The sequence below is a fragment of the Aythya ferina genome (genome assembly GCF_964211825.1).
Source record: "Aythya ferina genome assembly, chromosome: 7".
Classification (NCBI taxonomy): Eukaryota; Metazoa; Chordata; class Aves; order Anseriformes; family Anatidae; genus Aythya; species Aythya ferina.
The window spans coordinates 24,078,759-24,095,309 of NC_140302.1; the positions used below are offsets into that span (position 1 = coordinate 24,078,759).

The 16,551-nt window shown below is 40.9% G+C and overlaps 1 protein-coding gene across 13 annotated transcripts in view; it reads right to left on the bottom strand.

Annotated features, from left to right (window-relative positions):
• Positions 1 to 16,551, bottom strand: part of BTRC (beta-transducin repeat containing E3 ubiquitin protein ligase) — a 119,247-nt gene that overhangs the window by 92,374 nt on the left and 10,322 nt on the right. For 3 of the 13 annotated variants that reach the window (XM_084526648.1, XM_084526647.1, XM_084526638.1), the window contains exon 2: positions 10,222 to 10,290. The exons of 8 other annotated variants lie outside the window; for them this stretch is intronic. In XM_084526648.1, coding sequence (XP_084382774.1) covers positions 10,222 to 10,290 — 69 coding nt within the window. 2 more of the 13 variants (XM_084526645.1, XM_084526641.1) reach the window with 2 other exon arrangements.

The following is a 16,551-nucleotide window of genomic DNA, read 5'->3' on the forward strand; positions in this document are numbered from 1 at the left end:
TCGTAAGAGGGTTGGAAAATCTTGCACTAGATTACTACGTAGGAGCAACAAAACCCATCTCTGAGCAGAAAGGTGATGGTCAACATTCATAATTTGGCAGTGCGTAGACAGCCACAGAGAGATTAACCCTGTCCATCACCACATTCTTTGGTTTATTCTGTCATAATTTAATGCTGCTGTTCCAGAAATAGTATTAAAAGATTACTGGGGTACAGAACCTATACAAGTGTGCTTTCTGCAAGTTTAAGGTACCTTAAAATAAATTCCCCACCTCATTTTCTCTTTTAAAACCTCTTCATCTTACAAAGACATGGGAACTCAAGAACATGAGTACTTTGTAGTATTAATCCTCACGTGAGATAATGCCCTTCCTGAAGACAAAAACTTAGAGCCACAGTATTGTAACAGGCACCAGAACTGAGCCATGCTTCCCTGTCTGCCACCCTAGCCTTCCAGGAGACACTCACTCCCACATACCAACACCTTCCAAATGCCAGCAATCTTTTCTTTGCAATGTCATGTGTATGGCTCCAGCTATCAAAGCTGTTGTAATGGTAAGCCTTAGAAAAAAAAATAAGTGTACATCTACAGTTTACTTTTTATCCAATTTGATATTTACTTCAATCAAAGCTGGCTGTCAACACTCTCCAAGAACATCACAGTAACAAAGGAGATTAAGGGCAACGTGGTATCCCTGATGACATAAAGCAAATTTACTCGGAAAGCATCAGCTGTTTACCGTTAGCCATCCTAAGATTCAGGACATGATACAAATAAAAGAAAAAAAAAAAAAAAGACAATAACTATCCTATGTTTTTGTGTGTGCATGAAGACTTGTTAGCAAAGTCTTGCCACAGCCTTAGTTCCTCTTCCCTGGCTGTCCCATTCCTTGGGCTCACTCAATATTTCATCCTGCAATGATGAACTAGATGAAGACCTGATTGCCAGTGAAGTAGGTTTGGCAAAATAGAAGAGGTTATTTTAAATATATGTACTGAGCAAAGCATGGAAAGAGAAGCAGGAAAAAGGAGGGCCACTCTGTCAGCAGCAATGCTCACTCATGTTGCCTCAAAGTTGATGTGAGAGGTGGCTCCAGTCGGATGGAGGCACTACAAGCAGCAGCTCGGGGTCTCCATTGTGCCAGGGCAATTACAACGTTATGTTCCTCTGCAATTGCCACCAGAAAGGAGAACATTGAGGGTCTTTTCTGCCGAACAACCTGCACCTGCAGAGGACACTGGTACTCACCCATGTGCCCTCACTGCTTAGTATTATTCCAGAACTAGGTAGTACACAGTAAACAATTACCAACACCTCAGGTGACTTCTGAATCTGCTCCGGTATGTACCAAAATTCACATTACTGATACAGTTCTGTTACCCAGCTTAAAAAAAAAAAGTGAAGATGCACACACACTGGGAGAAAATGTCATTGCTGTACTTGCCTGTTACCTACTGAAGGAAGCAGAGACTCTAAATTACTGCTGCTGACTGAAAGAGGCTTATTCACAAGCATGAACAAAAGGCCCCAGGTGCTTCAATAGAAACAGCTTGTGTGTAAATCAGATGAGTGACCCAACAGAACAACTTCATTTACAGCCTGATCTCAGAAAATCTCAACAGCCTCTGTCCCCAGCCACCGAGCAAGCCACGTGTCAAATGCTCACTTTTGTACTGTCAGCTCCACAAACGAGGGACCGGCCTCTGCGCTCTCTGCTTGAAAGCTGACTGACAAAATCCTCTCCTGAACTCCCAGTCAATCCGCATCGATTCTTCAAAACAAAGATACAGAGGCACCGAGGTTGGACCACGGCCAAATGGGAACGCTGATACTGCTTGCTAAGTACTGGGCCGGGGTGCAGCAGCCTCTCCACCTTCCTTTCTCCCGATTGCATTAAGGCTGCGGGTGTCTGCGCGCCTTCCTGACCCGGTGGTGCAAAGCTTTTAATTTATAACAGCTAAGCATCTTTAGGAGACAATAAGTAGCATTAGATAAGGAATTATTTGACGAAATACACATTTCTTTCGCTGCGAACTCCGTTCCCTGAACTCTGAGATATGTTTTCCCACTGCAGAAATGCAGAGAACAGAGTTGGAAGCAAGTTCAGCATCCTCCTGACAGGCTGGTACCAGCTGCTCCACTGGTGATTAAATGGGCTCGCCTTGCTTTGAATTCAAATAGGCTGAGCTGAGTGGGCAGTGGCACCCAGCTGAAGGGAAGCCGTATTTTAACCTACCCAACTCTTCTTGTAACTCTACTGCAGGAACATTTTGGACTACATCAGATGTTTTGCCACTAATAGCCTACCCTCTATTCCAATTATTTGATGTCCTAAAGACAAATCTGGGTACACATCCATTGGCTAAACTTTTGCCACTGCTAAAAATTGGTTATTTACTTTATTTCCTATTGCGTTACAGGATTATACGCTGCAATTTCAGGCTGCTTTTTGATCAAATTTGTTCTCTTCTGGTCCTTCGGCAAATACAATATACTACAGGTAACTAACACAGTTTTAGTAAATTATGTTACAGGTCAGAAATGTATCACCTTCTCCTCCAAAACTAACTGGTTCTACATGAGGAGAAAAAAAAACCCTGAAGTTGTTGAACCGCCACACTTTCCAACTATAGTGCACAGAAGGTGTGAAAATACAAATGCACTGTACTGAGCTCACTGTAAGCAACAACGAAAGTTGAACACTAGTTTAAGGATATTTTCTTTATAAATACTTTGGAGATCTTAATTAGACAGTAGTATAGCATGAATGCCTTTAATTGTGCCCCTTTTTTCCAAACTAAAGGGCAATAACCTACCTGAACCCTGCACTCAGCCCTGTGATAACCTGTGCACGTAAAATGCCTTTGATGTACAGGCAACATAACATACATTTGTGCACACCATAACAAGTCAGTGGCAAAGCCAAAAAGGAAACCCTTTTTTTTTTCCCCAATTGCTAATTTTGGTCAACTGTACACAAGACTAACTTCAGCTGCTAACCATATCCATCTCAATCCTTTCCTAGGTCAGAATTATTCCTCTTCTAGCACACTGTCCAGTGCTTCATGTAGTTCAGCTCTTGAGATAAACCAATATTAATTTCTTCTTCTCCTGGGAGATGGGGATTAACATCCTGTTCACCCAATAATTTCATTAAGGAGCACAAGTAGAATGTGACGTGTTGACAAGAGAAGATGAAGAGTTTAAAAACAGAGAAAAGGGGCTTTAGCTGTTTAGTCATAAGCGATGAGACTGATCATAAGCGATGGAATTGGAAAGGGTTGTACAAAGAGAAACAGAAACAGGGCACGATTTGTAAATATACTAAAATCGGGACCAGAGGCAAAGAGAAGTACTGGAAATTCTACCACGCAAACTGCAGCAAATAACATAAAGGGACACTTGAAAACATAGTAAAACTAGATACAGCAGGCCTGAGTGATGAGACAGGTCTTTCCACATCTCATCTCTTGAAAAGTCAAATACGGGATGGCTGGGAAGTACAATTCTCCTTGAAGAAGTCTCTTTCAGAGCACTGCTTCCTGCATGCCTTTTAAGTCTAAAAGTAGGAAGTATGCCTTAGGAATTTTGATCCTTCACAATGCTTTATCAAATAAATGCTAAAATGGTACTAGGATCCTTAATATTCATGATTAGAACACAACACAAAAAGCAGGAGGACAAACCCCAAACCCTTCATGCCCACTCAGTTCCTCTTGGACTTTTTTTGGCCACATATTTAACTAAGCCAGTGCCAATAATACAACACACAGCACTTTCACACTGTGTCTGATGTGCACTATTCCTGTCACTGCAGAATGCAATACATCATATAAAATATATTAGATAAGGCAGCTGCTATTTACATTGCAAATGTTGGTGTCACGAAACTTAATCCCAGAAATTTGCTTCTTGCTTAGAAGTGATTTGGGTTTATTTCTTTGGTCTAGTTTTCATCCTTTTGACCTCTCATATATACAGAAAGGTTAATATACGTCTTGTATTTTTTTTCCTCTCTGCTGTTCAGATAGGTATTGCCTTTGATTAAATACATGACATAGATATAAAGAAAAGAAATCCCTGGTGCAATCTGCATGCTTTCACAATTAAAAATCTGTCAAATATATTTCATTTTTTAGCATCAGTAGCACTTGATCTTGTTGGGTTTTTAACTGTGAAAAAGTTGTATGATACAGCCTCAAAAAAATCCACAAAAATGGAACAAGAATTATTTTTAGTAGTTCTTTGTGGGGCTTTATTTTTTCTTTCTTTCCCCCCCATCCGAACTGTGGATACAAGGCATGCTAAATACATAATTACATGAGAGAGCCACCCAGCTTTCAGAGGAGCCATTTCAGTGAATTGTGTAAATAATATGCCTTTAAAAACCCTCAACATATGAATACAGATTTACCATTTATGGAGCAGTTATATACCTGAGAGACAAAAATACCCATTTAAAAAAAAAAATCCTGCCTAATTATGAACTTACCAAAGAGACTAGCGTGGCTCAGAGCAAATTAATACTTTTATAAGTTTCTCCAAAAGTTTGTCTTTTTTTTCATTTGAAAATATATATTAGAAAAAGCTTTTAAATCTGTAAGTCTTAATTAAACCAAAAACTAGAGTTAGAATTTACACCTCCTTATACTCCAGACCCCTGGTTCTCTGCACCTAAAATAATGCTGACTTTTTTCATTGCTGACTTCTTGGCTGGTTTTCCACAGTAAGAAGATTAAGTTATAAAATAAAGAGGAAACTACAGCACTCCTCAGAGTGTGACCACGAGAAGGATCTCCCAGGGTTCAACCAGCCCACAAGCTGTCAGCTCCTCCAGCTGGTACGTACTGCACCAGAATTGTGAAGGGCAACACTCTGTTGCTGTCAAAACCAGCACTTTTCACAATTTCTCAGCTTCTATTGTGTTCAGGCATTTAGGTCACACATATGGCAACTATCAGAAGTTGTTTGTTGCTGTTTTGCTGTAAGAAAAGTCATCGAGCTACCTTACTCAGGGACCTCAAAGCATTTTCAGCATCTACAAAACAAGCAACCCAACTCCTCACTATTGGAGAGCAGAGAATATGTTCCTAGCTCCTGCAGAGCTCTTCAGGACAATCAGGTCTCACAAATCAGATGTAGAAACATGGTAGTAGGTTTCAAGCCCAGCACTCTTCCTCTATTCCAAGCATAGGAGGTGCTGGGCTTCTTACACCGGCGTTGATGACTGAATTCAGTGCAGAGGTTTCCCCACTTACCCCCACTTACCCTAAGGCTCGTGGGCTCAGTGCATTCTGCAAGCTCTGCTGTGCACAAACAGCTCAAACCACTGGAAATGATTTCTTTTCCCTTAGCCTCCCACTTTTCATATAATTGCTCCGTAAATTTTCCTGAACACACATATTATGCAAACTCTTCTCTAATCTTCTGGTAACTCCCTAGCTTACAGTAACTTTTTACAAGAGATTCCAGTTCACTAACTGCTCTTAAATATCAAAGATAAGGTACGTAGACAAGGGATTACATATTCAGGCTATCCAAATATTTTCTTACCTGAACAGGATCCGGGAGGATCAGATCACAGCTTTTAGGTAAATGTTTGTGAAGAAATGTTTTCTTCAAAGAGTGGTTACTGGACTTGTTGGAGCTATGGGATTCAAGATCAACACAACTTACGTGCCCCAGGAAGGAGCCAACTTCCCAGCTATAAGGTGTATGAGATCCTCACTTGCCAAGTGCTAGAGGGAACTCATGTAGATCATATCTGAACTAGACAATACTAATGTCTCCATAATTACAGCTCTTTAATCTGGGAAGCTGATTTATCTAAAGCAGTGCACCTGCAGAGCATTGCTTCAGATGCCATACCCGTCCTTAAGGAGTGTAACAAGTACATGTAGAGACTTGTGCGTGCTTCTTCAAGCAACAAAGATGGTGTTGTTAAACCCAAGACCTACCCAAACTTACTCAAAGCAATCTAATCACAGTCTACAGCATGCCAACTATCTGACGGGTTACAATGGAGATGCTCTTGGTCTACTTAGAGAAGAAACAGTTGCTATTAAGCCCCATCATGTCCAAAGCCTGATTTTGTCGGAACTTCTAACAATTTCAAATCTTATTATGTCACAAGAGATAAATGGAAGAGGATGAAAGAGGCAGCCTGAGACTCGGCAGACCCAAAATCTAATTCTTTGAACAGGCGTTCTTAATGTGCTGGAGTAAAGAGGAACACAGCATCTCAGCTCCACATCTGCACAGCACGGACAACAGAACCGCCCTGCCTGAGAGGTGTCAGGGACCAGAACGGGTCCTTAACATGCAGCTCTGACACAAACACCAAACACTGAACAACAGGGAGTGGAGAAGACAGCAACAGTAAAACACTTTTGTAACAAAAAGCAGAAAGAGCACTATATTAACTGTTGAAGCATCATTGAACCTGAACATCTATGGGGTTTAAAAAAATCCCTAAAACCTACTACTAAGAAATGAGTTGAAGCCTCCTCAGCTTGAGACTCTTCTATAGATCAGGTCTGGAGTTCCATCACAAGAAGTGCAGAGAAGAATCCTACATCGGCAGAGAGATGAAATGTATGTTTTGTTAGATTTTCCCCCATCTTCAATTTTGTGTAATTCCTGAAACTCTCAGGATTGTTATGTTATGCACATACCACACAAAAGCTTTCCGAGGATAACAGGTATGTCTTTGAAGCACTTGACATTCTCAAAATACTACACGAATGCCAAGTATTAATAACAAACTGCAGAAAGAAAGCTTATTTCTACTTTCCACCCAAGGAGTTAGTAACTGGATTGTAAAAAGCATATGGGACCATCAAAAATAGAAGATACGTTTTTGAAGTTAAAGAGTAGATGCCAAACGATGAAATCAACCACTAGAACAAAATCAAAATATTTCCAATCAGTGCATTTTTTTCCTAGGAAAGCACAGTTCTAGTGAAAGAATCCTCTTTTCACCCCACTCCTGGTTTTTCCACTGTGTTTTCCAACTGACTTGACCGAAGTGCAGACCCTTAATATCTCAAACGCCTTGTTTGATTACGCTGGCCTTTGCTGGTACCAATCTAGTTAAGGTAGCACCAAGAATTTCCAGCATAAAACACATTTACAGGTTTATAACTTGGCCTTAAAAATTCCACTCCAGAAGACAGTGGGAGGCAGAAAGGCTCAGATGAACACATTATATTACATATCCTATGTGATGCACACTTGCTCACAATAGTATACGAAGGGAAGGGATTAGCTTCAACTCTGAATTACCACATCTCACAAGCCACTTCAAATGATACTTCTATTAAGGCAATCAAAATAATGTTTTGCAAGTGTTTCAGCTAATTAAGAGCCTAATTTGCCCAATTTCTCACTTTGGCTTAAATCATAGAAGGCATCAATATCACCTCGGGATTGGAACATGTCTATTGATTGCAGTTGCACACTAAAATTACCCCCGTCCTTCCCTCAGAAGTCAATGGCAGCCTGTCTTCAAAGGGTCAAGATCAGGGGACGGGACATTACAGGCTGCCAGCAGCACAACGCAGCCATCTGAAGAAAGGCTTAACCAAAGATCAAGGCCAAATAAAATAACTGTAGGTGTTTGCCTTTTTGTAAGGGATAAACTCCCAGGAAGCTGCTGGTGTAAAGAGAGCTTTCCAGGTTATTTAAAATCCTGTTCTTAAAGCAACACACATTTCTGGCCATGGGTATTGTATTTCCTCTAGCCCACCTATGAGCACAACACAGCTCTCAGCTGCAGCATAGCAACATTAAATAGAAAAAGCTGCCATTAAAGGGCAGAGGGTAATGACATTAGTGTGGGCGACCCATGCTCAGGTAGTGTTCAACTATTATCTCCAGTTTAAGTAGGCTGAAAATACGCAAATCCAGCCAGCTCTGTTTTTAGATAAAATTGTCAGTTTTATGGATATTTATAGGATGTGTCCAGTCTTGCAGAACTCCATCTTCCTCCACCTCATCTGTAATATAAACTGCTTTTAGCCCACATTAATACAATGTGTTACTGGGATACTTCTCGCGTTCTGTGTAAGCCAGGCAGCAGATCAATACTCAGCTACACCGAGGAAAAAAAAAATCATTATGTTAGAGTCCTTTTAAAAAGGCAGACACCAGGAGGGATAAACCTGATGCACAGACAGCATTCCATCTGGATGCATACGTAGATTGCTGCTTTTAAATAAATCAAAAGTGGCTTTCTTCATGATAAACGGTTTTAAAGAACCTCACAGGCAGGGCCTTTGTATATATATCCTACAGCAAATCAGTCTGACCTCAAAAAATTAACCTCCCTTATTAGGAGAGCTCTTCCTTTTGATCAAGAATTGCCACCCTTTGTATCCGCTCCCTTACCCATATACTTCCCGTGGTGAAATCACAGCCCTCAAATTGGAACAGTAAAGCTATTTCCAAGACAGCATCTGCTGGTGACACGAGCTCAGGTTTCTAACTTTTGCTTGGATCAAGGAGGAGTAAGGAGATTTAAGATAAAGGCTTTAGGACCAATAGCAGTAAACCAAACACCAAAAGGAAAGCAGCCACACAGAAAAGCATAACAAATGTGCAGGTTCTTTTATTATTTGAGATTGCCTAATGTGAAATTCGCTAGCTGAACACTGCTTTTTTTTTTTCCCTGAGTATTTTTCAGAGGCAAAAACGCACATATCCCACCTGCATCAGAGCATTGGTAACAGAACGTAGCATGAACAGATGCAGCTCTGTTTGCCTCAGAAGAAAACAGAAAAGCCACACAGTCCTCTCCCTATTGTTCTCGCAACCTACCACGTAAGAAGAACTGATGCCATGCCCCATAGGTCAACAAACTTGAGCTCTGAGAGACGTTAATTGCAGAGCTGAGATTCCTCTGAGACACCTTGCCTGCAGCTCAGCAAAGTTTAAATCAAGAGAACATCAGCTCCGGTGTCCCAGCTGACCTTCGCTAGTGGGGACTTCCAGACAGAGAGGGATGGGCTCTCAGAGAGAAGCTCCAAACCACGCTTTGCCTTTGTGAGGCATCACTCATCTGAAGCACTGCTTTGCAAATGGACTCCAGGACTCAACGCCCAACTTTTTATAAGCATTCGAGCTCTGCTCAGTTTCCCAGAAGGCGATGTAAACTGAGAGCTGCGAGCAACCTGCACGAACACGTCATCACTTACTACTTGGAAGACACTGAGACAAGACTGGAGAGGCTCAAAGCCATCCTGTTAGCACCTGCAGTAAAACTCGGGTGTTTCAAGGCTTTGTGCTGCTGTTGGTTTCAATTCTCTCCCGCTCCACACAGGTGACTTGTCCCTTTGTTTCCGTCGGGCTCACAGAACCACGGATCCTTTCACCACCACTTTTCATCATTTTCCCAACTCCAGTTGCCACGACAACAGGATGCAGCTTATCTGTGCTGTTTTCATATTTCCAGCTTTTGTTGCCATAACAACACAATCTTCCTGGCTTTCGACAGAAACAGCAACTTTAAGCCCCGTATTCGGAAGGACGCCGGATTCTCTCGTGAAGGCACACGTATGATGAAGAGATTGATACGGGCAATTTGTAAATTAAGCCATTTTTTTCTGAAGGGGGAATTTTTCACTCGCAAAAGTGAAAAAGCTGACAGCAATTGCTAGAGGCAGACTGCTGAGACAACTAAAGCCTGGCCTTTAATAACAGCTGGAGCAATATAGCGCCGGGCCGCTTCTGAGTGGGGAGTCCCCACAGTGTCAGATTGTGTCAAACTGCACAATTGTTATGTGATGTGAGTGAGTGTCCGCACTTGTTTCACCCAGTCAGACCTGAATTAGACGCTCGATGCAATTCTCTCGTGTTTTAACCCATTGGCCTCGCCATTATTACCAGCGCCGCCGCCACGCAGCTTTGTGTTTGAAGGCGCGTTTTAATTCTGTAATTTGAGCTGCTGTTGCAGATTTCTTTGCGGGCTCCGATCCTTTCTGCTTTCAGGTGACTGCTTTTTGAACTTTTATTTACAAGGAGTGCACATTCAGAAGACTCGTGAGGAAAATGTTATACAAACACAGCATGCATAAACACAAAACAGTGATGGCTATGGAGGGTATCAGCTAACATGGCACCGTAACTTCATTATACCCTCATTTATGTACTTCACTAATGAGACAAGCACAGGTGTCCAACACAGTCCCTCACATGAGATGAATAACAATAATACAGTCCAACCTGCTTTAGCCATGCTTGGTATCCAGAAGATAAAAGTTGGAATCCATCTTTTGGCATGTGTATTCGGGGCTAGGAGAGAATAGACATAGAGAGAGACCTCCTTTTACACTGGGACCTAGCTAACCTAAGGCTAAATTCTGGAGTATTTTAAATAATAATAATAAAAAAAAAATCTGCATTGTTTATTTATTTATTTATTTTTACCAAAAAAATGCAAATGTTTTAGTCCCCAGATTTTGTTTATTACCTCTGGTATCAGCTGCTTTAGGAACACTCTCCTAACAAATCCACCACTTTTTTTTCTTTTTTTTTTTTTTTAATAAAAAAACAAATCTCCACCATTTTACATTTCAGCTGGGTACACAGAGATATTCCTTTAAAATTCCCACACAAATGCACTTGGATAAGCGCTGCAGCTGTGGTGGGTGCAGCACCAGAGACTAACAGCCTTTACTGCTTTTGCCAGGGTGTAAAGCTAAATGGTACCAAAACAGCAGCAGTCAGGCTATGAGAGCATTTTTACAGTCACTCAACAATCAGACCAGACACGAGACAGTGTGAAAGGATTATGGAAAGACTCTGGAAAGGTACAGCCTTGACATGGGAATAGCAGGAAACCACACTCGCTCGCTATCATAAATTATTCCTCAAACTGAGAAGCAAATATAAACTCCTCCCCTTTTATTGATTCCATGCTTATCGGGTTGAGGAAAAGGCAAGATATCCAGTCACTCTAGAAGCACAAAACACACAGTATAACTTACAAATAAATAAACATAACAAAATGAAACATTACCTGTCATGATACTCATTTGCAATTCAAAGATTCATAAACTTGGAAAAACTATTTGAATTTAACCATGCCCCCCAAAAAAAGGAGATGCTTAGGAACTAAAATCACATCTGAGCCACAGGACCAGACAGGATGCACTCAGACACCAAGTTCACCATCCTTTTTACTCCTGGCAATCACTTCGCAGTCCCTTTCTTAATTCACTGTAAATTTCCCTCTACAACAGCAGACACATGTCCCCACGTCTCCTCCTGGAAGGCTGGAAACATCTCCCTGACTTTCAGAAAAGATCTATTCAAGGTGAGTTTATTCCCATTTGTTCTTGTGTCAACCCAAGATTTAGTTTGTACAAACTGCGTCCACCTTGGTGCTTGTAACAGTAAAAATTAGAACTGCTTAGAGAGGAAAAATGCGTCAGCACTGAATGACTAATATTCACAGCTATGGGGGGGAGGCAGTTCAGCCTTGGAATTGGAAACAAAAACACGAACTGGAAAACACTAAAATGTTCCCTATAAAGAGAAGTACACATACAGGATTTCAAAATATACTTTGAACCTTAGTTATTTCTGCTTCTCTCCAGCTGAAATTGAAATCCTCCTAAATCTTTCAAAATACTTTGTAAGATTATGCCCTGGTGTCCTAGCCTGTAAACTCGGTTAAACATGATTTTTAATAACCACTGTTGTGCTGATAAATTAAAGTCAAGTACATCTGGTTATGGCATTCACCTGCTGAGCCTGGACTTGCAATGCTTAACACATTAACAAACCATGTTTTAGGGGACTCCTTACACAGCTAGAAGCATCATGCTCCAAGACCTAATCCTTAGTTCAGCACTAACTTCATGGGTGGTTAGTCTCTCTACTACTGTAAAATGAGGACAACACTTATTTAACCCACCTCACAGGTCTGCTGAGAGGAACTGCTGACATTCCTACGTGCTTTGAAAATGGAAAGGACTACACGACGTCCTACCTATCTCTAGCAAGAAGGCTACAGAAACCCACATTTACACCTGGCTCAAGTGCTTCGGTTGCTTTTTCAAAGTTGTACAGCACGGTATACCTGACAAGGGGAAAAAGAAGAAAAAACAGCCTTCATAAACAAGCAGAAATAATGGCCTTTTGGTTAAATCAGTGTCAGGAGTAAAGACCTGAATACCAGCCTCAGATCTGCCCAGGTTCACACAACAAAGCTGTGAAAAATGACCTCGCTTCTTTCTCTGTTTCGGTCACCTGGCCTGCAAATTAAAGGATAAGAGTAAAGCTTTCTCTTAGGACTGGCAGGCTGCTTAATGTTTGTAAAGCCCAGCAGCCCCGAGCAGTGTGAGTAACTGATTTAAGAATGATTTAAACCATTTAATCTGAAGATCCTGGTGCTGCAAACATGTAAGTATGTTAACAGATCTTCTACAACCACCAGGATTACTCCCATGCAGAAGTGTCTCCACCACCAAAGATAACACCGTAGTTTTATTTACACAACTCTTAGCAACACTAATTCTTTGTGACTTCATTGCTTGAGCACCAGCAGTAAAAGTAATTAGGACTTTCAGCAGATTAGCAGCTACTGTAAACTTGATTTATTTTTCAGTACTGATGACTTAAATACACAAACAGGAGAAACCAAGACCCATCACCGTACTTGCAAAAGCACCTCAGTGAGGCACGTCTCCTCTACATTTAATAAGCTTCCCCCCATTAATTAAAAATAATCTCTGCAGAAGAGAAGTAAATCGTACCAGTACAAGGTATGTCACTACCCAAACGTGCTTCTTGTTCTGTTAAAGTGGGATATGTGCAGAGGTGAGCCCCCATTCACGTCGAATGCAAGTACTGATGGAAAAGCATAACTTAAATAAAATCTCTGGAGCTCTGGCTCATCAACATTTAATTCATACACACCCACCATTGGCTAAACTTTATTTTACAACCAGCCTCCTAAGTTTTGCCTTTTGGTTCTCATAGCCACACTGTGAACGACCCCAGGGATGTCTTCTTCAGGACAGACAAACAAGTAAGTACATCTGGTTAAACTTTTCTGAATTTCTTTGTCCAAGTGACAGCAGAGGAACCCACATGTACCTTTATTAAAAAAAATAATAATATTTTTTAAACCTTTAAATTAAGAAAAAAATAATAAATCATCCTTCTTCCCCTGCCAGCCTTTAAAAGCTCTGGGACACTGACAAATATCTTGTTTGAAAGTTGTAGTATTTTATCAATCAACGCTAAAATCCTCCAGAGTTACGACCCATTCAAGGCAATTCTATCAGCGACACAATTAATTGCCCAGCAAGATCTGCTCATTTTTGGATTTTCATGAGCACACACTGTTTATGTTCATGATTGCAATATCATTCAGAAGTGTAATATTATTTTCTTAGTGTCTGCTCCAGCATTTTCCATGACTAGAGGTTAGGCTGCTATGTTTTTTTTTTATCTCTTTTTCAATACCCACCCCTGTGCTCACCTTCCTCAGAAGCAACTTGGCAAGTGCTCTTACCGCTAACTTCTATCTTGTTTTTTCCAACCCTTAACTGACTTCTTTCCTTTCGTAATCCACTCTTCCCTTTTCAATCCATTTGATTTCTGCCATCCCCAGCAAGGCCTAGAACAACAGAATGATTTCTGAGAACAAGTCAGCCATTTAATATTCAGCGGTACCCTCTTCCCTTCCCTAAAAAGGCTGATTTTTAGAGGACATTTAATTACAGGCCTGAGTTCCTATTTTCTAAGCCTAAACACAACCCCTGAAGGCTTACAATATTTGAGTCACAGCTGGAGCTGTGGTTACTATACAGTTTAAATATCAGCCTCTTTACTGTGCAATTTGTTTTGAAAATCAAATCAGATGCCGTGTCATAAACAAGTGCTAATTAAGTACTGAGCGGAAATTGGGCTTTTTTGTGCAAGAAGGGTTCTTAAATATCTGCATCTTCACTTCCATAAGAAAAGATAAATATGTCAGAGCGATAATTATAAAGTGAAACCTACTATGGTACGTGCCGAGCAGTACTGCTGCCTCTCCGTTTTATCTGCTCCCACGTAAGAAGAAATAGGGGGGAAATGAGACTCGTATGAAATATATGTACATACTAAGGATTTTATGAATCTGATCATAGAACCCATAATGCTTCCTTCCCCCCTCAAAGAGGACACCGGCTCTGGGTTTCCATCACGTACCATTCAAGCAGGCAAGCTAAACCCATCGCTCTCTGTCACCGCAGCGCAGCTGTAAAGCTGCTTCTATTTTCCTTCCCTTGAAGTTATGATCTACACCCAAGTATTTATTCGAAGATAACATTGCATTCATTACATACAACACCTTGTTTTGACAAATACCAAGTGGAGAAGAGGAACAATGCATTTTAATACTCTGAAGGTTGCCTCTGAGTAACAATATTCACGACTCCATTAACTAAGAGGCTCGTGGCTAAAACGGCAGAATTAGATCTGTCACTCACTGACATGGGAGGGCACGGCCAGTTGCACTGAAGATTGTCCGGTTCAGATGACTTTCAGAGTAAAGGAAAATATCCCCTGTGGCCTAGAACTTGTTAATGAGTTTGTATGCATTACAGCAATAAATTGGATTCCTACTACACCGTCTCGTGGCCCAAACAGATACCTTATTCCCCTGCCCAAAGCACCGCTCAGGATAAGGCACCATTAAATCTCTGGACTCCAATTCAACAGAAACAGACAGGATTTCAGTTTTTTTCATTATTTTTAGCAGAGAAATCCACCAACTCTCTGATACTAAAACCACAGGCTGCTAACGTTTAAGTGTGCAGTTTGTGGGATTTTGGAGAAGGGATGAAGGACAACAAGCTGGTTGGTAGGTCTCACAATTCGATGCATGAACTCCTTCTCAGGGACACAGCACTGCCAAGCAGCAGGCTCTGCCTCTGCCTGGAAGCTTAATGAATTCACCGCACACAGTGAGCACGGCTCCTCTAGTTCTTCAGTGAATTTGTCTGGAGTGCATTGACCAGGATATGTTCAAAACCAACTTATTGGCAAGCGCGTATTTATATTCCTTGACAGATAAGAAGACAAGCTTTTATAGCCTGCAAGGGCTGCAGCTACAGGGAAAGCTACTTCAGTAACATGAAACATCAGGATACCTTCTTAAGGGCTCCCAGGAATACTAAGCTACAGCATTCAAAACCAGATGGAGATCCGTGATGACACTCCATTAATCTTAGGACAAAGTAACAGTGAGCTCTGTGAACATGCTTGCTATCACAGCACAAAGACATCCTCCTCGTGCCCATGCATAAAAGCATCCTTGATTTCACAACCACTTAACATTTCACATCTGAAATTCAAGTTCAGCCCCTTCAAGACTACAAAACCTATGGTGAAGAGAAACTACACGTCTCATATTACTGTCTGAACTTGTGCGGATTATCCAACAAGAATAGCGGCACCCATTATGCACAAAACAGAAGGCAGAAGCTTGTCTAAATCTCAAGAAACTGAAGACGGTACCTTCTAAGGCTGTATCTTGTCTCTTTTTCCTAAACCCATATAAAAGCTAGAAAGCTCATCCTGGATACTAACTTCTCACTACGACTCAAGAACATCAGGAATAAAAAAAAAAAAATGTGCTTCAGAAAAAAAAAATATAGAGCCAAAATGAACAACATTAAGACGTCTGGAAAACTATGATTTCCATAATCAGTAGAAGAACCTCTAGCACTTTTACCTTCCTGATTTTTTTACCTTCCTGATTTGATTACTCAAATCCAGGTAGCAGACCAAAAAAAAGCATACAGAAGAGATGGGTTAGAGATCTGTGCCAACTATCCTGCAAAGAAATGTGCATTTCTCGTTAGGCAGACAAATTTTTTTAAGAGGATTACAATTATTTTTTTTCTAAAGAAATTGAAATGCTTTTGAGAACAGAATCCAGTATTCAACCACAACATTCTGGTTAGCTAGTCAGTCCTCTGAATACACAACACTCCAGCCAAATGCTTTTCCATTCAATAAAATAATCCAAAAAAACTTCCATTTTGCAAAAATGGCCATTCTGTCCCAATTAATTCCCCCCACAAAGCACTGCTACGACTACATCGTGGGACCTATTCACTCCTAAGTAACTTGGAGCCCATAACTCATTGCTCAGAGTATATACCGGGATGTATTCAGTCTCCTTTCCTAATCCAAACGCCCTGTACTAAGGTCAGCTCCATGACAGTTCTCAGCTCCTCAAGACTGGCACAAGATGCAAAAGCTTCTTTGTCTGGCTTGACTAGAGGAAAAGCTACCTTAAAACAATGGATACCAAGGAAATATATTGTCTTGGAGGAATGATTATGGTGCAAGAATGAAGCAGAAGTAACTGAAGATACCTAATGGGTGGTCTCTGGCAGCATCCTCATGCAGAATAAATACCTGTAAAAAGCTAATCAGAACAAGTCTGAAACGTTGCAGGATTGGCTGACCAACCTTTAGAAAAAAATAATAGTAAAAAAAATACACACAAAAAAAAAAACAGTACATACCATCTCCCAAGAAAGGAAA